The 26,830-nt window shown below is 44.5% G+C and overlaps 2 protein-coding genes across 6 annotated transcripts in view; both read right to left on the bottom strand.

Moving 5' to 3' along the window:
- Rin2 (Ras and Rab interactor 2) overlaps positions 1–26,830 on the bottom strand; it is a 126,665-nt gene that overhangs the window by 47,692 nt on the left and 52,143 nt on the right. For 2 of the 5 annotated variants that reach the window (XM_032904342.1, XM_032904341.1), the window contains exon 3: positions 16,643–16,743. In XM_032904342.1, coding sequence (XP_032760233.1) covers positions 16,643–16,743 — 101 coding nt within the window. Of the gene's footprint in view, positions 1–16,250; positions 16,744–26,830 lie in introns of those variants that run through there. The other 3 variants (XM_032904343.1, XM_032904344.1, XM_032904345.1) reach the window with 3 other exon arrangements.
- LOC116902056 (glucose-6-phosphate 1-dehydrogenase-like) lies at positions 20,491–22,773 on the bottom strand. Its single transcript, XM_032904346.1, is given in 2 exon segments — positions 20,491–22,662; positions 22,664–22,773. Coding segments are annotated over 2 exon segments (1,545 nt in total). The 5' UTR covers positions 22,759–22,773; the 3' UTR covers positions 20,491–21,212.

The following is a 26,830-nucleotide window of genomic DNA, read 5'->3' as shown; positions in this document are numbered from 1 at the left end:
GATATTAATTAAATAATTAAGTTAATTAAAACTGATGTGAGGTTGTTTCAGTCAGAAAAATATTAGCAGAGTAAATTCAGCCATAATTTTCCAGATATAAGAATCCTAGTTTAGGTGTTAATAATAATGATAACAACAACAACAACAACAAAAGCGAGTTGGAGGGAGGGACAAAAAGCCAGGTTCTTACTGTCAATCAAGAACAACCCATATCCACCTGGCTATTGGGTCTCAGCACATGTGCAGTGCTCTGGATGGTCCAGTCTTTAGCCTCGGAGTGTACAGGGACTGTCAAATCGAAATTATAGAACTCCATTGTTAAAGATTAAATTCCTGCTCCAGGGCCTCAACAGGTAGCCTGAAATCAAATGGAGACACTGCTGCTCAAAGTCAATCAAGTTGTTATCTTTCCTTCAGTGAATCTTAGAAACAAACAACCCCCAGAAAGAATAAACAGAGAGGTAACAGCCAATTCCCCAAAGAAGGTTTCAGTAGACTTAATTAACCACATTGCCTCTGCCCTAATCAAGTAAAAAGGTTACCTAAAGTAGCCCATGTTAACCAGGTGTATGTTTTCTCTCTCTTCCTACTCCACCACCACCACCACCACCACCACCACCACCACCACCACCACCACCATCACCAACATCCTCATCATCTCATCATCATCATCTTTTTTTTTTTTTTTTCTGAGACAGTGTCTTTCTATGTATTCCTGACTGTCCTATGATTTGCTATTCAGACCAGGCTGGCCTCATATTCTTAGAGATCTGCCTGCCTCTGTCTCCCTAGTGCTGGGACTAAAATTGTATGCCATCATCACACCCAGCCCCCGCCCCCTCCTCCTCCTCCTCCTCTTCCTCTTCCTCTTCTTCTTCCTCCTCCTCCTCATTCTTCTTCCTTCTTTTCCTTCTCCTTCTCCTTCTTCTTCTTCTTAAATACTTATTTATTTATTATATATAAGTACACTGTCGCTGTCTTCAGACACACCAGACGGGGGCATCGGATCTCATTTCAGATGGTTGTGAGCCTCCATGTGGTTGCTGGGAATTGAACTCAGGACCTCTGGAAGAGCAGTCAGTGCTCTTAACCACTGAGCCATCTGTCCAGATCCCTTTTCTCCTTCTTTAAAAATCAGGTTTTACTATGCAGTTAGGCTGGCTCCAGTTTGTAATTCCTCATGCTCCCACTTCCTGCATTGTCTGGGTCAGGCAGCCTCCTGAGGCCTTCCTATATTTCTCCATTACTCTCTTCCTCTTCCCACCTTATAAGGAAAGTTACTTGGAAACACCCAAACCAAGTTTTTAAAATCCTTCTTGTTTCTGGCTATAAAACAACCTCCTGTCTCTTCAGCTCAAGGCTACTCTCATTCTGTTTCATGGAATGATACAATGTTCCATTCCACAATTGAAAATAAAGTCAATTAAGATCTTTAAACTAAATTTCTAATTTTGTCTTCCCTTTGTTAAAATAAAACACAGTAAGCTTATAAAAACAAACAAAACAAAAAGATCCCTAGACCTTCTCTTTGTGTGTAAGAAACATCTATATTGAGTTGAACAACTAGGACTTTTTAAATTGGGTATCTTTTTTTTCCCATTTAAGATAGTATGTGTCGGGGTTGGGACTTTAGCTCAGTGGTAGAGCGCTTGCAAGTGCAAGGCCCTGGGTTCGGTCCCCAGCTCCGAAAAAAAGAAAAAGAAAAAAAAAAAGATAGTATGTGTCATGTGGCCCATACATATACAGCCACCAAAACTAGATAAGATGGATGAAGCTAAAAAGTGCATGCTGAAAGGGACCGGATATAGATCTCTCTTGAGAGACACAACCAGAACATGTCAAATACAGAGGTGAATGCTAGTAACAAACCACTGAACTGAGAACAGAACCCTCTTTGGGGGAATTAGAGGAAGGATTGAAAGAGCTGAAGGGGCTTACAACCCCATAAGAACAACAATGCCCACCAACCAGAGCTTCCAGGGACTAAACCATTACCGAAAGCTTATACATGGACTGACCCAGGGCTCCAACTGCATATGTAGAAGAAGATAGCCTTGTTGGAGCACCAGTGGAAGGGGAAGCCCTTGGTCTTGCCAAGGTTGGATCCCCAGTGCAGGGGAATGTGTATGGGTGGGTGGATGGAGGTGGATGGGGGAACACCCTTATTGGGAACGGGGAGGGCATAGGGGGCTTATGGATGGAAATGGGGAAAGGGAATAACATTTGAAATGTAGATAAAGAAATATTTCCAATAAAAAAAATAGTATCTCTCTCTCTCTCTCTCTCTCTCTCTCTCTCTCTCTCTCTCTCTCGGATAAAAGGTCTATAGTGTGTTTGTCTTTAAATTAAACTCTGTAGGGCTCAGCTAGAAAAAGCAGTGCCCACACAGGCCTTCGAACCTGAGTTCTGTTCTCTGGAACACAGATAAAAGTGCACACGAGTAATCCCAGCATTCCTAAAGTGAAATGGGAGGCCAAGATAGGAAGCTCTTCCAGCACAGGATCTCCCAAAAGGCCAACGACCATCTACCCTGGAGTGCTCAGTACAGCAGCAAAGACAAGAGAGACCCTAACTCAGCAAGACAGAAGGTGAGACTTCTAACCGTTGACCTCCACATGTGTGCACCACAGCGCACTCTCATGCCCTACCCCCAACACACATACATGAGGACAAAATAAACTTAAAAAAATTGATTGACAACTCCTCAATGGAGTTAACTAAACCCACCTGGCCCCTGCTCAACCCATGCTCATGTATGAGAATCTGTGTCCCCTCAGCACAAATGCTCACACGTGTGCCTTGGAATCTGCTATGTTCAAGGTCCAACCTCACTTGCAAAGACATCTTTATGCTTGATTAAGGTCTCTATTTTGCTTCTATTTAGGAGCTTACTGACAAGTGACAATCTAGTCACTTGAAGACATTGGGAAGGTCTGAACAAGTGGAACAGGGGTGTGTGTGTGTGTGTGTGTGTGTGTGTGTGTGTGTGTGTATGTGTGTGTGCTCACACACTTGGGGTACCCACAATTATCACAACTTACTGAATGGTCTGGCTTTCATTTCCTGCTTCCCAACTCCTAACCTCTGGCCCAGAGTTCCCCCTTTTCTTCCCTTGGCCCCTACAAAAGTGTGGAACCCTCACTTTTTGGAAGAGATGTCAATGCCTGTGTCTTCCAGGCCAATGACTATGTTGGGTATGGGCTGCCCGAGGTCTGGGGTTTGAAGAACTTGGTAGTGGGAACTTAGTAACTCTCACTTTGTGAGGTTCCCCTCTGGATTTCCAGCCAAGTGCCCCTTGAATGTTCTCCCCTTGCTGTACTTGAATCTTGAAGGCTATTCCCTAGATTTCCTAATGGGTTTTCTATACTTTACTTCCACTTACTTGTTTTTCAGTGCTGGGGATAGAATCCAGGACCTTTTTGCATGCTAGGCAAGACCTCTACCATAGACCTGCACAACAACCTTTGGTTCTAGATTTTAAAGGAAACAGATTTCCTCTTGTTTTCCTGGAGCCATTGTAGAATGCAGGCAGGTGGGCAGGGTTGAGTATCACTAATAGAATGCTAATCTTGTCAATGAAGGAAAACTGAAGCAAACACCAAGTCAAATCCAGCTTCCGCTTTGCTTTGGTGGGTAATTGAATTGTGTCTTACATATTTCATCACTGAGCACAAATGCAAACTCAAAACAGTTCCACTGGGGACAAAGTAGAGTCTGCCTATGTAGCCCAGGCTGGCCCAAAACTTAAAATGTAGCCCAAGATGACCTCAAACATGCAACAAACCTGACCAGTCATTCAACAGTGCTGGGATTGCAGGATGGGTCACATTCCATTTAGATATTTTAACCAATATCCCAGTGGTTGGCTAAAAAGTGACAATAAATTGGGTTTGGTGGCACATACCTGAAGGTAGAGATAGATGGACCTCTGTGAGTGCAAGACCAGCCTGATCTATATAGTGAGTTCTGGGTCAGCCATGGCTACTTAATGAGACTTTGTTTCAACAACAAACATACAAACCAATGAAAATAAAAACGGACAGTTTTCCTAAAATGTGGCAGAGCAATGAAGACAGTAGAAGCGTGGGCTTTACTGAGTAGAACAGATTTTAATGGCATTACATGGGAAACACAGGAGGCCACTGTTTTGGTCTGAACTCCTGTGCAATGTTGTAAGAGACTGAGATTAACATCACTGAGGCAGACGTTCACACAGCCAGGGTCTGGGAAGATGGCTCAGCAGTGAAGCACACTGCTCCTGCAGAGGACCTGGCTGTGATTCCCAGCACTCACATGGTTCCAGGGGACCATGCAGCCTCTTTTGGCTCTCACGGGCACTAAGCACACAGGTCAGTGGCTCCTCTCTTCCACCTGCTCTCCATCTCTCCTGTCAAGGTCCAGCTGAGCCCAGCTATGCTCACTCTGGGCTCTCCCAGATGTGTCTGCCTCTGGCTGTGCTCTCCCTTTTATCTACAATAAACCTCTCCTTCACCATGTGCTCAGTAAGTCATGTCCTTCCTTTTTTATTTCTTTAGCTATGGTCAATGTCACCAAAGTGAAACGAAGCCTCTTAGGATGAGAAATCCTAACTAATGCAGAATAGCAAGTCAGCAAAGGCCAGCTTTCTACTGCTGAGGAGGGAGTTCCCTCTGCCTTCATCTGTACACAACAAGAAGCTTGAAGGGATCCGAAGCCGGAGTGTCTGGCATTCTGATTCCACACCCACCCATCTTACAAAGGATTGACCCAATTTTGTTCACCCCACTCACGCTTTATTAGTCCCCCTCTATCAGTCTTTACAAATCTCTTCTGCTCATTGGAACAGACTACCTTTTCTATTTTATGGAAGGAAATGTCCAACTGTAGAATAAAAACTAAAGCCAAGTCAGGTCTTTAAACTACAGTGTCACAGTGTCCTTTTACAACAGTACTTCCCAATCCTGGTAGAGATATGAAATTGACCTTTTTAAAGGAAAGTAAAAATATATAAAAGGAAAATCAGCTTAATGAACCCATGCGTTAATACTGAAGATAGGAGGAAAAGGAATAGGAAAGATGACTGAAATCTGGGATGTGACATCTTGGATTAGAGAAGGAGAATCTTTTTTCTGTATTAATATTTACATACCTTTCTCTTGGACTCACAGAGAAGACCAGCTTGTAAGAGTTACTCTTTGTTGTGTTTGCCCCACCTTGCTGACTTTAAGCTGCTCCTACTTTATTAATGTATCTGCTGGTGGGGATGAAAGCCTGGGCCTTACACATGCTAACCACACACAGGGCTAAGCTATTTTTGACCTCCATTGCTCTATCTAGATCCCTCTGACCTGTCAAAACTGAGCTCAACTCCTAGCCTCCATCTCCAATCTCCTTCAGCTACAGTTATCTGTGGCTGGAACCTCCTCACTGCTGTCTGTACATCTCCAAAGCATTACCCCTTTACATGCTGATCTCACTGGAACCACGTTCTGCTCAGCCCAGAGCAGGCATGACCAGAGGCTTGAGTGGGAGGTAGTGTGTAGATAGTATTTGCTCCTGAGTAAGAGGGGGTGCTCATGCTCATTTGGTTTGAGCTTCATTCTAGGGCCCCTATGTTCAACCTTAGACACAGGTCTTCCCTTAGCCAAGGTCTTGGAGAAGTTGTGTCTGGCTGCTAGGTCTAGCTGCGGGAGACAAAGGGTTCTTGTTTGTGTGTTTATCAGGAAATGGGTGGTCAAAGTCACTGTAGTTACTAAGCCTTTGGCTATCTTGGGGCCTTGGGCCAGGAAGCAGCCTCATTTCTTGCAGAGTAATAAATCTGAGGTTTTAGCAGCTCCTTCATCCATTACTCATGGATTCATCTTATAGATAGCCTTTCTAGTCCGGGGGTATGAAGCCAATGATGACATTTAGTCTCGATCTTCAAGGACAAAGTAGGACACTGTTGACAAATATGTGTCTAAAGTTTCCAAATACAGAGTGCTTATTGCAGTACCGGGAAAAGAAGCTTGGTGCTCACAAGAGAAACCAGAAAATAGATAGCACTGGTGAGTACAGTCCTTCAGTTAAAGCAGGTACCCTGACGGAGGCTTGGAGAAACAATACTGGGGGATCACTGAACACAGACCAAAGCCCCTTTAGCATTCATCTCCTGAGTCCTTTTAGATCTGAAATCTAACTGCCCATCCATGGTACATATGAGTGTCTTAGTTTAGTGGGGGGCCCAGGCTTCTTGCTTTGAGAGGTTAATGCTCAGGCCATCTTAAGAACTAAGGACCAGACAGAGGATAGAGTCTTGCGTCTACCATGATTTTGCTCATGTCCTAGCAGATCCTTGATCCTGTAGCAAAATGCAGTGGCCAATCAGATACCACATTTAATGGGAGATGACTCCTGCCTGGGCCTTAGAGGGCTTAGGAGGGCTGGTGCGGTATGTGACAGATGGTAGGGCTGAGGGTCAACTGTTCTGAGGAAAATACAGGTTCCTTATGAAGAACAATGGAGAGCTCATGCAGGAAAAAAATACATCTGATAAAAATATTTCTGGCACAAATAACAATTCCCCACACTTACGCCAAGTAAACAAAACTTCCCAGAAAACTTCGAATAAAAACACCTACCGGTTGGTTGCTATATTGTTTAACACCTTTAGGCACAGCAGCAACTCCTGACTCTCAAGGCTAAGTTCATCCCCTCTTGGTAACCTTAAGCCTGGAGATGAAAGGAGGCCCAGTTCCACTCCTGATGACACAAGACCCTGGTGTGCAAATTCCGCTTAGAGCACAAAGGTTGGAGATGACCTGAGGGGCCTTCTACACATTAGCCAAGATGGGGAGAGTAATGGCCTAGGACTGGGGAGCCATGCTTTTGTAAAATCCTTGCATATTTAGCTGAGTTGGGGGAGATACTTGAGCCAACCAACTTAACTCCTTATTTGAGGTGAAAATGATAAAAAACAAAAATAAAAAACAAAAAAAGACTCCAACCAACCAGAATCCACACAGGCCCACTTATCTAAGGTGAGGCTGCCTTTCTGTTTATTTCGTGGTATTGGGGTCAGAACTTTGTGCACGACAGGCAAGCGCATTATATTACATTACACTAGGGTCCGCATTTTCAACTTCTGAAGTTTCCCAGCATCCTACAAGTTACTGCTTTAATTCCCTGAAGACCTCTTATCCCTTTGAACTCTAAAAGGAAAACGAAACCCTACTATATTTTGGGTATGGATTGGATTTCCGCGTGGCTGAAGACGTGCTTCTCGTGGGAGGAAGCCGAAACTTCCTGAAAATGTATTCTACTGCTGTGCAGCAGGGGGATTTTTATGGGTGAGGGGACTCCCCCCCCATTTTTCTTTAAAGGATTTCATTTGATTTTTTAAAAATTTCTACCTCCTGAGGCTTAGGAGAAAAATACTGAGAAATGGGGACAAAACCTAATGGTTGTCACCTAGGGCGGCCATTTTCACACAAGACAGACGGGGGTGGGGGGTGGGGGGGTGGAACAGTGATCCGGGTAATTCCATTCAGGAGCTTCCTCTCCAGCTCCAGATGAAAAGGCCAGATATGGAGTCAGCCCTGGCAAAGGCCTTCATTTGTTCTTGTAAAAATAAGAAGTGGAAACAAAGAACCTGTTGTCTTGGTTGCCCTTGGAGCTGAGAGCAGGCTGGAGGAGGAGCCAGGAGGAGGAGCCAGGCGGGCTCTGCGCTCCAGCCTGCAGCTTCGCAGGGAAAGCATGCATTCCCTACATGCGTGGTTTCTACTACTTAAGTGCTTCCGGCTGTGCCAAAGCTATTGCTTAGCTGGACCAATTCACCAGCAGAATTCTAACTAAGCAACAGCTTGTGGCTGAGCCGAGTTAGCCAAATAAAATAGGGCAGGGCTACAGCGTGGCGGTAGGCACCTACCTGCCTCTGTAGCAGGATGCGAGAGGCCATGGGCTTGACCAGACAAAGAAAAAAAAGTGTAAAATGAATCTAGCCCTGGAGTGTTGCCAGTGTTACACTAACGTGGCTAAAGTCTACTGTTGACAGAGACGCCAACCATGAAATGGAATGGTGCCACTGGTTAAAACAGGGACTCCAATGAGGGCCGAGGCACAGGCCTGTAGTCCCAGACACTAGGGAAGCTGAAGCAAAAGCATCTAAGAATAGAGCAACATAGAGAGACACTGACAGAATACAAGCAATGACAATAACACAAACGAAGAAAACGCCAACCCACATTAACACCCCACACCCAAAGTGGAACCAGAATGCAACATACAAACACCCTTGTCGGTTGGCAAATATTCATTGATTATCTACCATTTATATATTTAGTAATGTAAACAACAACAACAACAACAACAACAACAACAACAACAACCAGAGGGCTACTCACTGCCGAGACAAGACAGCAAACAGATGAACAGTACCTGGTTCTGCCTCAGTAGGTGAACTCGCGCTTGTTTTTTATCGTTTGTCCATTTGGTTGGCTGTTTGGGTTTTTGTTTTGTCTGTAGTCCAGACGGATTACCAACTTACTCTGTAGCCAAGGATAACCTTGAACTTTGCCTTCTGAGCTGATTTGTTTGTTTTGTTTTTGTTTTTTTTTGAAATAGGTTTTTCTTTGTAGTACAGGGGGACCTCAGAGTCCCCATTTTCCTGTCTCAACATCCCTAGGGACGAGGAAAATCTATTTACCACCATGCCCAGCTTTATTACCTATAATCTTTATTTTCTGATCTGTGTTTTTTTCACAATGTACATACCAACTGTTAGTAATCAAGAGAAGAAAATGTAAATGCTCTTTAAAAAAAAAAACTTTCCTAGATACCAAGAACTGAGACACACTGAATGGCTCTCTTGGGTGTTTGTAATCTAGAGCTGGTCTCACCTGTGTAATTAATTCTTTAATGAAGGGATGTCAGGTTTCATTTTTTTCTAGAACCACCACTGACCTGGAATTCCCCAACTCCACTCCCCGAAATCCAGCACATTCCTGTTCCTCTGAGTTCATCCCATTATATGATATCCATTCCATTATATGGTGCCCATTTGTTTATGATCCTCTCCTTTCTAAGTCATGTGAATCTCCAGGCTCCACTGGGGAACCTTCACAAATGTATCTACTCAGTAAAGACTCCCCTTGGGCTGGGCATAATCACTGTCATGTTGGCAACAGTAGAGCAGAGGGCTGGTAAATCCTCACCGAATTCTTTGAAGTCATATAGAAAACACTCTTAGGGCTTTGAAGTAAGCCAGCTCAGGGTATGGTTGGAGAGAAATGGTCAGTCTAGCAAACACATACTCACTCCAGGCAAGGCAGAACGTGTTCCCCAGAGTTAGTGCTTCACCTAACCCAGCTCCATGTGGTTCACTCTCAGCAGCCTTTCAATCATGATCCAATTTGAAAAGCTCTTTCTGGTTTCCTTGAGAAAGAATGGGAATGCTCAAGACACAGGAGAAATCTGTGTTTATGTCTTCAAACAGACAGAGTCTAACATGGAACTATAAACGTGTGAACATCAGACCCTCTCTTCCAAGAGTCTAAGATAAAACAAAAGAAGCTTAGTCTCCTGTAACACACGGTTCCTACAAGGCTCTTATTTTTGTAAACCAGAGCAGAAGTCATAATAGAGGAAGAAAACACTTGCCTTTCCCCTCTTGTTTTCAGGGTTGGTAATGGCACCCAGAGCTTTGCCAAGGCCAGTTGAGGGCTCTACCATAGAGCGGTACCTCCCAACTCTCAAACCAACCCTTCTTTTAAAGATGAACCTGGCTTGGTTTCTAGGACTGGCTTCTCAATGACTTTAGCAAGTGTCCCAAGTCTGCAGCAACAGTGACCTATGGGTTAGACAGGTTTCCACATGAGATATAAGAGGAAACTATTTACTGGCTAACGTGGCACATGACACAGATAATGTAAGAAGTCAAAAGACACAGTGACTTTTCATCCAGTGGCTTGACCTGGCTTCCCAAGGATGTTGTGAATACACTCTCTAAAGTCTTCAGAAAAGCAACAGAGAATTCAGAGTCTCTTTGTATCTGCCTCTTGAGGAAAAAGTGGGGAAAGAGTAAACTGACGTGGCTTTGAAGTTACTAAACATTTGAAGTTACTAAAGGCGAGGGTATAATTTTTTTTTTAAATATCAAAAACTGTCCTGGGTATAGTAATCTTAGGGCAGAACCACAAAAAATAAAGTTATGATGTTGTTAGTAGCCTGAGTCAAATTAGTGCAGGAAATGGTGAACAGTTCTTCCGACAGACAGACAGACAGTGTGCATTGTAGCACAGCTGTAATTCCATCAGTAAAGAGGCAGCAGCAAGCTGATCAAGAGTTCAAGGTCACTGAGCACAGTGGCCCATGACTTTATTTCCAGCACTTGGGAGGGAGAGGCAGGAGTCTCTCTGTGAGTTAGAGGCCAGCCTGGTCTACATAGTAAGTCCTAGGCCAGCCTGGCATACTTAGTGAGATGCTCTCCTCCGCCCCAAAAAGAGTTCAAGGTCTTGTTCAACTACACAGTGAACTCACGTCTAGCCGGTACTACATGAGACCCTGCTCAACAAACAAAACTACAAAACAACAATAAAACCTAACTCTGACCTAGAACCAAGTCAAAATATCAATCAATAGCAGAATGGTTAAAATGTGTGTTTACATTATTGGAATATTATTTTTTTAAAAGTTGAGCAAAAGAAGCCAGACTTTCAGAGGCATATGTTGTTTTGATTCCAGTTATAAAAAGTTGGAAATCAGGCAAAGCTAGGATAGGTAGAGCATGTACATAATCAACTGGGCTCAATTCCTAGCATCAAAATAGAGACAAACGATAAACTCATCGATATGAATGACCTAGATCACTGCCAGTCAGGACACTGGTTAGACTTGAAGTGCATATGACCAGAGGAAACCCTGAGGGAGGTTGGGAAGCTGTTTTCTGATCTGGCTCCTGGCTGTGTGGTTTCTCTGTGAAAACTCACCTTAGCTACATACTCATGTACTCTTGCTGAATTATATTTAACTTTAGTGGATTGCTTTAAAAGTGGTACCATTAGGGGCAGAGTTCTTTAAGAAGGGCACACACAGAGCAGTGTATTGGACACAATTATCTCATTAGAGATATGTTCTGATGGAATTCCCTTTCCTCTAGATTCTCAACACCCCCAAGACCATTAGAAAACACAGATATTAATATTACAATTCATAATAGTAGCAAGATTATAGTTATGAAATAGCAATGAAAATAATGTAATGGTTGGGGGGTCACCATAGCATGAAGAACTGTATTAAAGGTTTGCAGCATTAGGAAGGCTGAGAAGCACTAGATGGAAGCCACAGTTCTCTCTTGCGATCTGGATCTTCAAGGGAAGAGAGTAGTGGTTTGGATGTAACTGCCCTTTCATTGCTACCATCAAGTTCAAACCTCTAGACAGGCCAAAGGTGGAGGGCAACTGTTACACTCTAACAGTAGTAACTAATCTGGCCAAGGAAGTTTTAAATTCCTGTCTGATAGGGTGAGACGAGAGGAGGTGTAGACCACAGACATCACTCAGGGTTCCAAGTCTCCCTGTACCAGGACATTAAGAGCAATGTCCCTCAATGACTATGTCTAGGATGACCATGTATGTGTTAGGATCCTCCCGAGTCCTGAAAACCCAGTTTGGGCCAAGAGAATATTTGAGATTTTTTGTATCCATCTTCTTTGCCTGAGGACAGAGGAATATGTAGGCTGTTGGCTCAAAATGATGAGCCCAGGGAAGATAAGGGTGGAACATGGGACCACTTCAGGCCTGGACAATGTATCCCAACACAGGCACATTTCACCCAGAGGGATGTGGAGCAAAAGGCTGTTATGTTCCTATTCTCCCCAGCCTTTGGAAGGAGGGAGAGACACAATACCACATAAGGGGGCTGAGCACCATGAATGACCCTGCCATCTTCTTCTTGGTTAGCTAGCTTCTTTTTGTTAGGGGGTGGAAGTAGATTTAATCAGCTCTTAGCCTATAAGCCAAGGACCCCAACAGCCCAGACCTCAGGACTGATAGAAGAAGCACAGATGGAGACAGAAGGGAAGGGACTCAGGGCTCATTTTGTGGCCAGGAGGAGGTCAAATTTAGAGCCACCCCTCTTTCTTTCAAGACAGGCTCTCACTAAATTATCTAAGCTGTCCTTGAACTCACTGCCTCCCCAGTGTAGGATTACAGGTATACACTGTAAACACTGTATACTGCTAAGTATAGCTTTCCTTCTCATATACACTGTGTGTGTGTGTGTGTGTGTGTGTGTACACTAGTGTGTGTGTCTGTGTGTGTGTATACACTATGTGTCTGTGTGTGTGTCTGTGTGCGCGTATGTGCACATCTCATGCTTGTGATGGGCCTCCGATGAACTAATTAGATCCATGGGGCTGCTATGGGCCTGTTGGCACCTATTATCCTGCAGCTATGGATGATATGCCATATGCCAGACCCAACTCTTGGCCCCTAAATCTAATATAACAAGTCAAACCCCTGCTTTCATGGATTTTGGCCCTTCATGGAGGTAGAAGATGATTAAGTAAGCAAATAGACATACAAATTCCTCAGTACTGGTTCAAGGACACCTGACATACTCACATCAGTGGATCCTGAAGTCTCTTATATAAAATGGTATCGTATTTGCTAATAACCTACAGACATCTTACTAAGAGGGGCACATATTGGTGTAGACCTATAATCTAAGCATTTGAGAGGCCAACACAGAAAAAGTGTGGGTTTCAGGTCAATTTAGGCGGCCAGAGAGACTGGTACAAAGAAACAAGCAGACTAATTTCTGGATTAGTTCTAATACTTACCACAGTACAAAATAGTTAGGATTAGACTGACTGGTTGCTGCTTAGATGTCAGCCCAGAAAAATGGAAAGCATCATGGATACCAGAAGGGACCATGGTGCTGGTGCTGGTGAAAAGAGGTCATGAATCTACTCTAAAGGTTGACACTGTTAGGAGCTGAAGACAGATGGAAGAGGGGTCATGAGCACAAGGCTGCAAGAATGGCAGGGAGGTTCATGTGAGTGGATTAGAAAGACCTGGGAGAGAGTGGTTTTGCAAGGGGACCCCAAGGGTTCAGTCACAGTCTCTGTAAGTTTGATGCAAACCTCTGAACTCATAAAGAGGATCAGCCAGAGAGGACTTAAGTTGGAAATCACCAACACACTGATGACATCAAAGTTGCAAGACCAGATGGAATTAATATGAGACTCTAGAGACTTTCTTTGTCAATATACATTGCATCTGTCAGGTCAGAGTTCTTTGGCTTGTGTATTCTTCCTGAGGATGCTATAAAGTTGCTCGATTATTACTCCCATTTTACTGATGTGAGCACTGAGTACAGAAATCCCCAAATATCTTAGGCAAGGTCAACTGGATGAAGAGGAGCAAAGAGATAAAGAGAAGAGGTTCAAGAGTTCTGAGTATTCCAGGTTTAAGGGAAGTCAGGGAACAAGGGAGTACAGTATAGAGGCCAGAGCAGCAACAGGGGAAGGGAGAGGAGTCTCGGGTGTGATGTCCAGGTACCAAGCTTCAGATCCTTTTGCTCCACTTCCCAAATGCCACCATTATAGCATGTGCCACTCAACCCTGCTTAGAGATGACTTAAAATACACACGAGAATGTGTGTAGGGGATAAGCAGGGCTAGGGATGGAATACAGCTGAACCATGCTCCCAGCCTTCTTTGGTTTCACTTTGAAATGAACATACTGGCCAAAAAGATGGCTGAGTGTGTACAGTTTTTGATGTCCAAAGGCAAGGACCTGAGTTTGGATGTCCAAAGCTATGTAAAAGCTGGACATGGGGGCTTGTACCTCTATCCTCAGTTCTAGGAGATGGAGAGGTACTGAAAGCTCAGTGGCCAGCTAGTTTATCTGAAACAATGAACTCTAGATTCAGAAAGAGAGCTGCCTCAGAAACAAATAAGGTGGAAAACAACAGAGGAAGACACCCGGAGTCGACTTTTGGCATCTACAGGCACGAGTGCATCAGTTCCTACACATATACACGGAGTGGTGATGAGAACATGTACCTCCTTCTACCAGGAATATGGGTTACAATAATAACAAGAGCAGCCCAGTGGCTGTGCCTTTGCTGCCAACAGAATCTAGAGGTGCTTCTCCTGCAATTGCACCAGGGACAGAGCTTACCATTGCTCAGACGACAGCCATTGCTGTTCCCTCTTGGCATTAGTAAAGAAAAGTCTCCTCTGTGAAATAATGCATTGTAAACATTTTGCCCTTGTTTTTCAAGCATAGTTGCTTTTCTTATGTTTTTCTATCAATTTGATTTAGTACATTTAAAGATGCTGTTCTGAAAAGGGGTCCAGGGCACAAGAGATCACAAGAAAGACTGAAAGTGCATTTCAGAGCTAACCATGGAGTAGCAAAATGCTAACACAAGCAAAGGAATAGAGGTCCTTTACTGCCTAGGAAACTAACTTGGTATTTAACCCCAGGTTCCATCAATTGAGGAAGTTCAGGCATTTTGCAATGGCTATTGGGAGAAATGAGAAGCCCCATCAGACTCATACTCATGGAGAAGGATGTCAGAGGTACAATTTGATACATCTAGTGCATTGGAAATATAGCAGCAATTTCCTAGGAAGGGTGGAGCTGCTACCTAGCTCTCTCCCTGCCTCTCTCCCTCCCTTTACCCACCCTCCATCCTTCCTTCTGTTCTTCTCTCCCTCTTCCTTTTTCTTCCTCCTTCCAGGTTGAACTTTCCATCCTCCTGCCTCAGCCTCTGAAGTCTCAGGATCTCAACCACTTCTCTCTACAGCAGTAAGACAACTCTTGGGTTAAACTGTGGCCTTGTATCTATGGCCATGTTTTTGCCTTAATTCTGGAAACAACTCAAAGTCTCACTTTCCTACCTCTTTGTTGCCTGGCTTTTGTTTGTGACCAGGTCTATCTATTATGTAGCTCTGGCTGTCCTGGAACTTGCTATGTAGATCAGGTTAGCCTCAAACCCACAGAGATTGCTTGCCTTTGCCTCTGATGGAACTAAAGGCATGCACTACCATGATTAGTCATGTCCTGCACTTTTGATCATTCTTAAATTTGGAAAGGAAAAGATGAAAAGAGATATTAGGGCTGGGAGTGTAGTATACTCAGTGTAGTAAGGCTCAGTAGTACAACACATACTTAGCACGCACCACAAATTAACACAAACAATGTTAGTGATTAAATGAACCCCAGATCTCTCACCCTATTATCTGCTGAGGTTGGGGAGCAAAATCTCAATGGTTTGCAACCCACTACTCCCCAAACCTTGACAGCCTCTATGACTTATACTTAGGGGAGACCTTTTTCACTCCGTGTCCATCCCCTGCAGAGCTTGGGGTCTATTTCCCAACATTGCATTTCCTAGATATGGAAGAAACAAATGTCACTAAATTCTACTCCTGATCAGCCTAGACTCTAGTTTTGCTTACACATAGCAGTGCAGAGGCTAAAGGTCAACCCTGTGCTAAAGTTCCAAGAAGAGCCTTTGAACTATAGATATGAGATGGGAAAAAAAAATCTCTAACTGAAAATCACTGTGCACTGTGCCTGTGTCAAGTTTATGGAAGAAAACAATTTAACTAATCAAAGCCCTTCACATTAGGGTATAAAGAAAGCACTGAAAGCCAAGAAGCATGGAAGGACACCTGGTCTACCTCCACTACTTTGTAGAGATGGCCAGGAAGTAGAGGGCACCTAGAACTTGCCCAGCTAAGGCAAATGCAGCTCCTCCTAAGAAGCGTGGCATTACGGCACCACCTTCTAGTTGCCTAACACCTGCCTCCCTGGTTGGTGTTTTTTTTTTTTTTCCTCCTGAAGTTTTGGGCAGAGAACAAGTCAGGCTGGTTTGAAACTTGCCTGGGCAATCAGTGTTACTTAGTTTGTTTGAGCAGACTTACACCATAAATCTTATCTTTGTACTATTCCACGCTGCCTCAAGAAGGGAAGGGGGAGGGTGATGAACCTCGTTTTCTAGGCACCAACCAACACGTCCATCATTCTGTAGCAATGACGTTCTGCTTTTCTGTCAAAAGCAAAGGCTATATCAAAGAGCTGAGAGGCTTGATCTTCAACCTATAACCTCACCTCTGACCCTTGTAAAGACAATTTTCCAGTTTAAAACCAGCCCCTCCTACATATTCAAAGCGTATGCAGCATGCCAAATTGACACAGTCATTTACAACCTCATTCAGTTATAAAACCCCTAATGGCTTTTCAGGTTAATAGCTATGTAGGTCTGGGGATTTTTCTGACCTGAGAATGCAAAATGGGTCCATCCTCTTTAGTTGCTCCCCTTTAAACCTTCTGGAGACTGCGAGGGCTATACTGAATTCTACTTCATGCATTGAAGGTCCGCTGTGTTACTCTTTCCATCACTGTGACATGGCACTGACAATTTCCCAGTTCTGGTGCCAGGAGGAATCAAGAAGGTACAAAGTTCAAGTGCCTTCAAAGCAATTAAAATAAACAAGCAGGCAAGGAGCTTCTAGGCCACTCCCACCTCCTACAGAGAATTTTATCCAGTCGTGTCACCACACTCCCAAAGCCCAATCTTTGAAGGAGTGACGGGATGTCATCCCTCTTCTTGCACAAGCTTCTCTGAGTCCCCCAATATGAAACCAGCACCTAGCTTCGTCTTTGATCACCTGTAGGTTTCAGAAGGTTCCAGGCCATTTTCCAGGCTGATATCTGTCTGCACCATCTCCCGTTTCAGTTCTCCGATCTCCGAGGCGATCGTGTCAATGAGCTATACAGAGACAAAAATAGCATGACGTCAGGAAGTGAAGAGGCGGGTCATGTTCCTAAAGCCAGGGAGCTCCTGCCCTTAACAAATGACCCCCCCAACTCCACCCCCAGTTTTAAGTCTTGGCTCTGCGAATTTCCTCTAACAAGAGGAAAAAATAAAGGGGGAGGAGCAGCTCCCCGTTAAAAAGAGGAAGAACTTAGGTTTTGATATTGAGAAAGACCTAGGGCTTTAAGTATTGTAATAAGGAAAAGGTTTTGACACCCAGTTTGGGTTGCTCAACATGAAAATAGAAGAATAAATAAATCCTCATCAAACCAGGCCTCCAAACTCATTTTTGTCAAAAGAAATATTTCAAGGATCTCTGTGAGGTAGAGGCCAGCTTGGTCTACATAATGAGTTTCAGACCAGCCAGGGCAACAGAGTGAGACCCTGTCACTGAAAAAAAAAACATTACAAGGCATGATGACACACAACAATAATCCCAGCAACAAGAGGCTGAGAAATGGGTATAAAGAATTTGAAACCAGTCTAAGCTACACAATAAGACACTGGTTCAAAAAGAAATAGACAAATAAGCAATGTAGTACTTACAAAGTCAAGTTTTGTGAGATTCTAGGGATAAACCCAGGCCTCACACACACTGTGTAAATATTTTACTAGAGCTGTATCTCCAGCATTCATTGATCTGTTGACTGAATCATTGAGTGAGCCAGGCCCTACCATGTAGCCTAGACTAGCCTTGAACTCACTAAATATAGCAATTTGGCCTTCAACTTGACATCCTTCTGCTTCAGTTTCTCTCTCTCACTAGAGTTTCTTCTTCTTCTTTGTCTTGGTCTTCATCTTTAGAGATTTTTTAAATTTATTTTATGTACATGAGTACACTGTCGCTGTCTTCAGACACAACAGAAGAGGGCATTGGACTCCATTGCAGATGGTTGTGAGCCTCCACGTGGTTGCTGGGAATTGAACTCAGGACCTCTGGAAGAGCAATCAGTGCTGTTAATCACTGAGCCATCTCTCCAGTCCTACTCTCACTGTAGTTTCTGATTTGGTGTTTTGAGAAAGGATTTTGCTAGGTTGTTCAGGCTGGTCTGGAACTGACTATGTACATCAAAGCTGACCTACAACTCAAGGCAACCCAACTGTCTCCGCCTCTTGAGCACTAGGATTATAGACACGAGCCTCTACTATGCCTAGCTTAGCTTTTTAAGCTGATAAATGTGAAGCCAGTGGGTCATACTTCTGCTCCCAGATACACGGAAGGTAAAGGCAGGAGGATAATTTGAACACAGAAGACTAAGCCCACACTGGACAACATGGGCAGTACCTACACCTGCATGAATGAATGAATGAACAAATAAACAACTCAAAATTAAATCACATTAGCAAGGGGACAGGTTAATGGGGGGAGAAAAGATTTCTCAAGTCTGGGAATGGGTAAGTGGGACTGGGGAAACTCCCTCCCCCCAAGACATGTAGGGGATAACTGTGACCTCTTCTGGCAATGGCTTCAGCTGCCTTATGTCCATCACCTCTTGTGAAGAGGCTCCATTACATCTCAAAGGCTGGAGTAAATCTCAAGCTCACCCATCCATCTGGGTTCCTCCCCCAACACCTGTCTTCATTTTGGCATTGCTGGGGATTGAACTCAGGATCAGTGCATGCCAGGCCAGTGATATACCCCTGAGATCCACTCTCCAGCTTCTCACTATGAGCTCTACTGGCATTTACTAGTCACTGTAAGTATATAGAAAGCACTTATGGTCGCTACTCTGCTTTAGATTTTTGAAAGTGCAGTTAGTTTTCATATGCGTGTGGCTTATGTTAACATTCAATGTGCCTATTTATGAGCTACTGGAAAAGTCTGACTTCATTCATCCACTCAGCGTCAAACCTTTATGGGCACCCACTTCATGCCAGGCATGAAATGGAGAGAGTAGGGTTGGCAGGTCTCAGTTTTCACTGGGCTTGCATTCTGGTGGGAGAAATAGACTCCCAGTACTGAGGGTTGAGACTTTCTGGGTTGAAGGTAGGTTAGGGGTACTTAGCGGGTAACTAAGGGGCCTTGCTACCTAGTGTGGGTTATCAGGAAAAGTGTTTGCACAGGTACTAGAGCCCTGAATGACATGAAAAGATCAAAGAAACATCATGCAGAAAGTTCTAGGACCTAGAAAATGAAGTATGCAGGCTCTAGATCATGTTTACTAAATATTACAGTCTTCATGCATCTTTATTAAATTGGGAATCTCTTATTTATATTTCAAATGTTATTCCCTTTCCCGGTTTCTAGGCCAACATTCCCCTAACCCCTCTCCCTCCCGTTTATGTGGGTGTTCCCCTCCCCACCCTCCCCCTATTACCGCCCTCCCCCAACAATCCTGTTCACTGGGGGGTCCAGCCTTGGCAGGGCCAAGGGCTTCCCCTTCCACTGGTGCTCTTACTAGGCTATTCATTGCTACATATGAATTTGGAGCCCAGGGTCAGTCCATGTATAGTCTTTGGGTAGTGGCTTAGTCCCTGGAAACTCTGGTTGGTTGGCGTTGTTGTTCATATGGGGTCTCAAGCCCCTTCAGCTCTTTCAGTCCTTTCTCTGATTCCTTCAACGGGGGTCCCATTCTGAGTTCAGTGGTTTGTTGCTGGTATTCGCCTATGTATTTGCTGTATTCTGGCTGTGTCTCTCAAGAGAGATAAACATCCCGATCCTGTCAGCCTGCACCTCCCTGCTTCATCCATCTTATCCAGTTGTATGGTCCACATGTGGGGCAGGCTCTAAATGGGCGTTCCTTCAGTCTCTGTTCTAAACTTTGCCTCCCTATCCCCACTAAGGGTATTCTTGTTCCCCTTTTAAAGAAGGAGTGAAGCATTCACATTTTCATTGTTCTTCTTGAGTTTCATGTGTTCTGTGCGTCTTTGGTAATTTGAGCATTTGGGCTAATATCTACTTATCAATGAGTGCATATCATGTGTTTTTCTGTGATTGGGTTACCTCACTCAGGATGGTATTTTCCAGTTTCATCCATTTGCCTATGAATTTCATAAAGTCATTGTTTTTGATAGCTGAGTAGTATTCCATTGTGTAGATGTACCACATTTTCTGTATCCATTCCTCTGTTGAAGGGCATCTGGGTTCTTTCCAGCTTCTGGCTATTATAAATAAGGCTGCTATGAACATAGTGGAGCATGTATCTTTGTTATATGTTGGGGCATCTTTTGGGTATATGCTCAAGAGAGGTATAGCGGGGTCCTCAGGTAGTGCAAAGTTCAATTTTCTGAGGAACCTCCAGGCTGATTTCCAGAATGGTTGTATCAGCCTGCAATCCCACAACAATGGAGGAGTGTTCCTCTTTCTCCACATCCTAGCCAGCATCTGCTGTCACTGGAGTTTTTGATCTTAGCCATTCTGGCTGGTGTGAGGTGGAATCTCAGGGTTGTTTTGATTTGCATTTCCCTTATGACTAAAGATGTTGAACATTTCTTTAGGTGCTTCTCAGTCATTCAATATTCCTCAGCTGTGAATTCTTTGTTTAGCTCTGAACCCCATTTTTTAATAGGGTTATTTGTCTCTCTGCAATCTAACTTCGTGAGTTCTTTGTATATTTTAGATATAAGCCCTCTATCAGTTGTAGGATTGGTAAAGATCTTTTCCCAATCTGGTGGTTGCTGTTTTTTCCTTTGACTTACCGAGGCTTTGTAGCTTTATGAGATCTCATTTGTCGATTCTTTTTTTTTTTTTTTTTTTTTCACTTTTTGAGGATTTAATGGCAGGGTTGGGGTAGGAAAATTCTAGCTGCTGCTCTTACCTTCCTTTGGTAAGGAGGCTGCCCATGGGTTGGATGAGATTGACTATGGACTATGGAATTGTTTAGGAGATATCTATGGCCCCCAAAATATTGCTAGGCAGCATGAGGGTTCTTCCAGCTGGTGAGGAGGAATGTCAAGTAGCACTAAGGCTAGTGTGGCTATGGGCAGGTCCTCTCAAATGGGTGTCCTTGATCACTTTAAGTTTTGAGGAGCTTGCCCACAGTCTCAGGGAAGTGTGGTTTGGTCATTGTCCCTCCAAGGCCCAAGGCTCTTCCCAATTGTTCCTAACTCCTATCTTAAGGAGTCCAGGGACAGACTGATAGGCGTTCTTTCTGCAGGAGTTGGAGGGGAGGAGGTGATTCAGGTCTTGTGGAAAGATGGGTGGCTCAGATAGGGACAGTGGTGGTCTTGAAAGCATTGCAATGTGTTTTGAATGCCTGGTATTTGAGGAATGTAGCTGGGCTTAGTGGTGGTGGCAGTGGCAGCAGCATAGGACAGAATGGTGGCCTAAGCCCAGAGACTAGAATGTGTAGCTAAGGCCTATGGTCCCAAAGTCTTTCCAATATGAGGTCAATAGTCCTAATATAGGGTTAGATGGTGAAAAGGGCAGATGCAGAAAGGGTGGCCAGAAGAGGCAGAATGCAGATGGTGTAAGTTTCCAGGGCTCAGAGCTTGTGAGGGTTCACCCACTTGTAGGTACCCTCATACTGGAAGCCCACTCTCTTCATCAGCTCATCTGCCTCTGTGGGACCGCGGCTGCCATAGACATACGGGATAGGCTGGGGCTTCTCTCGATCAATCTTGTGCAGCAATGGTGTGAAGATACGCCAGGCTTCCCTGAGTTCATCACTACGGACAAAGTGCATTTGGCTCCCACAGAAGACATCTAGGATGAGGCGTTCATAGGCATCAGGGAGCTTCACATTCTTGTATCTGTTGCCATAGGTTAGGTCCAGCTCAGACTCCTCAGGGTTGAAGAACATGCCAGGCTTCTTGGTCATCATCTTGGTGTATACCGCCTCATTGGGCTGCACACAGATGACCAGCTTGTTACACTTGCACTGCTGGTGGAAGATGTCACCTGCCACATCGCAGAACTGAAGTTTCACTTCAGCTTTGCACTCATTCAGAGCTTTGCCACAGCGCAGGATGAAGGGTACTCCATCCCACCGTTCATTCTCCACATAGAGGACAGCTGCTGCAAAGGTAGCAGTGGTAGACCCATGGGGTACTGTGGGGTCATCTAAGTACCCATTGGTAGCTTCTCCTTCTCCACTGGGGTTCCCCACATACTGGCCAAGGACCACGTTGTCAGTTTCCACCTCTGAGATACATTTTAACACTTTGACCTTCTCATCATGGACATCATCTGAATCTGTAGAGGCAGGCTTTTCCATGGCCACTAGACACAACATCTGCAGGAGGTGGTTCTGCATAACATCCCCTATGATCCTAAATTCATCAAAATAGCCCCGACGACCCTCAGTACCAAAGGGCTCTTTAAATGTAAGGATCACACAAGCAATGTTGTCTCGATTCCAGATGGGTCCAAAGATCCTGTTGGCAAATCTCAGCACCATGAGGTTCTGGACCATCTCTTTGCCCAGGTAGTGGTCAATGCGGTAGATCTGGTCCTCACGAAACAGAGAGGAGATGTGGTTCGACAGTTGATTGGAGCTCTGCAGGTCTCTCCCGAAGGGCTTCTCCACTATGATGCGGTTCCAGCCTGTCTGACTCATGCAGATCTCTTGAATGTTCTTGGTGACTGCTTCATAGACAGTGGGGGGCAAGGCCAGGTAGAACAGACGGTTGGCCTGCATCCCCTGGTGCAGGGCATTCATGTGGCTGTTGAGGTGCTTGTAGGAGGCTGGATCATCATACTGGCCAGCTACATAGGTGTTACGGGCAAAGAACTCCTCCAGCTTGGGTCTTTCTTCTGGAGTGACTTTAAAGAAGGGCTCACTCTGCTTGCGGATGTCATCCACTGTGAGTCGTGAGCAGGCATAGCCTACAATGAAGGTGTCTTTGGGTAGAAGGCCATCCCGGAACAGCCACCAGATGGTAGGATAAATCTTCTTCTTGGCCAGGTCACCCGATGCACCCATGATGATAAATATGTGTATCAGCTTTGTGGAAGGCATCACCCTGGTACAACTCTTCCCTCAGGATCCCACACACCTGGGTCCGGCTCAAAGCCACCTGCTCTGCCATGATGTTTTCTCCTCTTGTAAAGGTCTAGTTCTCTTGGGCCCAGTGCAGAGAAAGTGCGGGATACAAAGGGATGGGTTAAGCCCTTGTAGATTAGCGCGCATCAAAGGAACACGCGGCATACAAGCGGGCAGCATGTCCCTCCACCGATGTGTCGTCGATTCTTGATCTTAGAGCATAAGCCATTGGTGTGTTGTTCAGGAAATTTTCTCCAGTGCCCATGTGTTCGAGATTCTTCACCACTTTTTCTTCTATTAGTTTTAGTGTATCTGGTTTGATGTGGACGTCCGTAATCCACTTGGACTTAAGCTTTGTACAGGGTGATAAGAATGGATTGATCTGCATTCTTCTACGTGCTGACCTCCAGTTGAACCAGCACTATTTGCTGAAAATGCTATCTTTTTTCTATTTGATGGTTTTGGCTTCTTTGTCAAAAATCAAGTGACCATAGGTGTGTGGGTTCATTTCTGGGTCTTCAATTCTATTCTACTGGTCTATCTGCCTGTCTCTGTACCAATACCATACAGTTTTTATCACTATTGCTCTGTAATACTGCTTGAGTTCAGGGACAGTGATTCCCCTGGAAGTCCTTTTATTGTTGAGGATAGTTTTAGTTATCCTGGGTTTTTTGTTATTCCAGATGAATTTGCAAATTGTTTTGTCTAACTCTATGAAGAATTGGGTTGGAATTTTGATGGGGATTGCATTGAATCTGTAGATCGATTTTGGTAAAACGGCCATTTTTACTATATTAATCCTGCCAATCCATGAGCATGGGAGATCTTTCCATCTTCTGAGATCTTCTTCAATTTCTTTTTTCAGAGACTTGAAGTTCTTATCATAGTGATCTTTCACTTGCTTGGTTAAAGTCACACCGAGGTATTTTATATTATTTGGGACTACTATGAAGGGTGTCGTTTCCCTAATTTCTTTCTCAGCTTGTTTCTCTTCTGTGTAGAGGAAGGCTACTGATTTATTTGAGTTAATTTTATACCCAGCCACTTTGCTGAAGGTGTTTATCAGGTTTAGTAGTTCTCTGGTGGAACTTTTGGGGTCACTTAAATATACAATCATATAGTGACAGTCTTCATGTCTTTGAGTGGGTGTTATTAATTGTAGCAATGATCTATTGACAATGTCTAGTTGGGTTTGGGGACACAGCACAGCAGCTGTGGCACTTGCCTAACTAACACAAGGTCCAGAGATTGATCTACAGCATGGTAAAGAAAAAGAAACCTTGTCTTTGGGTATAGATGCTTGTAAGTGCTGGTGGAGAAAGGGGACTCTAGTTAGGAATAATAGTAGGGCCCCAGATGAGAGACCAGCTTGGGTTTATTGGGGCCAGTGAGAACAGAAAGATCCAGGAACAACTTGCCAGAAATGAGCTAATGGTTGAATATAAACTCACAAGAAAAAAGAATTAGAAGGGGTATGAGGGTGCACACTTGTAATCCTGGTCTTTGAGAAGAGGCAGATGAGTCAAGAATTCAAGATCATCCTTGACTGCACAGTGAGTTCAAGGTCCTAGTCTGGAATAATATCATCTCAAACACAAAGAAGGTACTAGAGAGATGGTTCAGTAGTTATCCGCACTTACTGCTCTATCTAGGACTAGGATTCAGTTCCGAGCACCCACACTGGGTGACTCATGAAAGTCTAGAACTACAGCTTAAATGGAGCTAACACCTCCATGGGTGCTCACCACGGGTGCTCACACACGCTATGGTCTACATACATAGCAGAGTCGTACATAGCAGAGGGCCCTACCTAAAGGACACCCTGTAGCCTTAAGCAAACCTCACAGAGAAGATTCCCACCTCAGCAGCAGGACTAGTCACCATGTCTCCATTCACCTCTACACTCTTCATCACTCGGCCACCAGCAACACTGATTTGAACATAAAAGTCTTCCGGTGCAGGCTGGTGAGATGGCTGAAGACCTGAGTTCAATTCCTGGGTCCCCAATGGCCCTCTCCAGAAGAAGCAAGTGACCCTGGCAGTTGAGCTGCTTCCTGCAGGCAACGCTCTTAACACTGCACCTTGACTGCAGCTCTTGCCCTTGTCCTCCCCTCCCTTCTCTATACCTAGACAAGCACAAGACCCTATAGTGTGGCTCTCACTTAGTGGTACCAAGCTGCCTATTTACTGAGCACACCATTTCTCTGAACACTGACCTGAAGGTAGGAAGGTGGCTGAATGCAAACATTGCTCTGGATAGATCCCTGACCGAGGGAGGTATGTTCTCCCCTCCATCTGATCCTACTTAGCCTTCATACTTGACAACATAGAGGGAATTCCTCAAGAACTGGGCCAGAGTCCAGTTCTAGGGCCAGGCCTTCTCTTAGCATTGTTTGTAAAACCATCAGGCTCATCCATCAGCAAATGCTATCACTGAGAGCCACTCCTTCCTCTCTGAAGTCCCATGGATTGGGCTTTGGAAGCTATTCATATTGTTCTTTGATAAATTTGTGCTTGTTTGTTTTTAATTCTTAAAAGCTTTTGTTATAATCTCTTACATTTGGTTCTTCCTAAATCCATTCTTTTGGACATTCTTTGAGGACATAACTCCTCATGGGACCCATGTTAAAGCCACCAGGAGTTTATGCTTAAGTCCTCTCCCATACCTGGTGATATTAACTAAGACAGGGTTCTCGACCTTCCTAATTCTGTGACCCTTTACTACAGTTCCTCATGTTCTGGTGACTCCCAACTAATTATTTTCATTACTATTTTGTAACTATTTTTTGCTACTGTTGTGAATCATCTGTGTTTTCCAATGGTCTTAGGTGACCCCTGTAAAAGAGTCATTCAACCCCTAGAGGGGTCACGATCCATGGGCTGAGAACTACTGAACTTAAGTTTCTACAATTTATACAATCCCAATACAAGCCTCAGTCTAGAAGGCTGAATGTCTCTGCTGATGTCCCACTATGCTGAGCCTATGGTCCAGAGAGGACTAGATGTTGAAGCATCTGCAAGGCTAGTCCACAAGTGTGGCTTCTGACCACTCTGGTCACACAGGAAGCCTGCAGTCCCTAGGGATTGGGACAACAGTGGCTGTTATCTGGTCCAGTTGGATGTGAGATGGTACCTCAGGTTGACACGGCATACAGTTCATGAGACAATGATTCTTACACCCAAAGCCTAGCTTAACTTTGTCATTCCTAAAACAGGACATAGTTACTAAGGTTTCAACCCAACAGACTGCCATCTACAAGGCAAAGCATAGCGGATCCCCACTGTCAAAGCCAGGGCAGTATTTGGGGGTCTCTCTCCCTCTCCTTCTCTTCCTCTCTCAGTTCGGCAGTGTGGAACAGTGGTTACTAACTGGTCCATCCTGGAGGCCCAGGAAGGCTGGCCTTCAAATCCCTCTTCCTCTGTGGGCTTGGTGACCTTGGTCCAGTCACAAGTCTGAAGGGATGATACTATGGAGAAGTAACTAGAGAACTGAATACAACCACTGGTGCCTAAGTGTTCTCTTTCCTCCTCATATATATATTTCTAAATTAAGATGACAGAGAGCTAATGCTAAGGGATGCTTAAGAGAGGCCCTGGAAGGTCCCCTCCGCCTGGAAGAGACCCTGATCACTAGCAACAAGGAAGGACCTGGGGCAGGGGCATCTCTATCTAGAATTCTCCCACCTACCGGGCACCCACTTTCCTGTAACGGGAAGGAAAGTCATTTTGTATGTAACTCTGTATACACAGGAGGGAGGAGGCAACAGGGAGGGAACCCCAAATCTTTTCTTTTTTGGGGGTTTAGATAAAAGCAGAATAATTCTCTTGAAGGTCAACTAAAAATAAAACAAAGTGCTTAGAGAGCAAGGCTGAAAATCCCTGGTGCCACTCAGGAATGTTATCAATGCTGAGAAGGGATGTGCAGCTGATAGGGAGATGGCCAGAGACCTAGGGTGTGGGAAAAGTCGGGCACTTGGCTGCCAGCTTCACAATTTCTTCTATACCCCAATTCATCAACGTGGCCTTGGAGTCTGGTGGGCTTTTGCATTCTGGGAATCAACTGTGTGGGAAAAGGCTTATTCCAGGACCTGAGAAATCACGTGATCCAAACAATTCCC

Source organism: Rattus rattus, chromosome 5 (assembly GCF_011064425.1).
Source record: "Rattus rattus isolate New Zealand chromosome 5, Rrattus_CSIRO_v1, whole genome shotgun sequence".
Lineage (NCBI taxonomy): Eukaryota > Metazoa > Chordata > Mammalia > Rodentia > Muridae > Rattus > Rattus rattus.
Note: the sequence above shows the minus strand (reverse complement) of the source record. Positions and strands in the feature narration are given on the sequence as shown.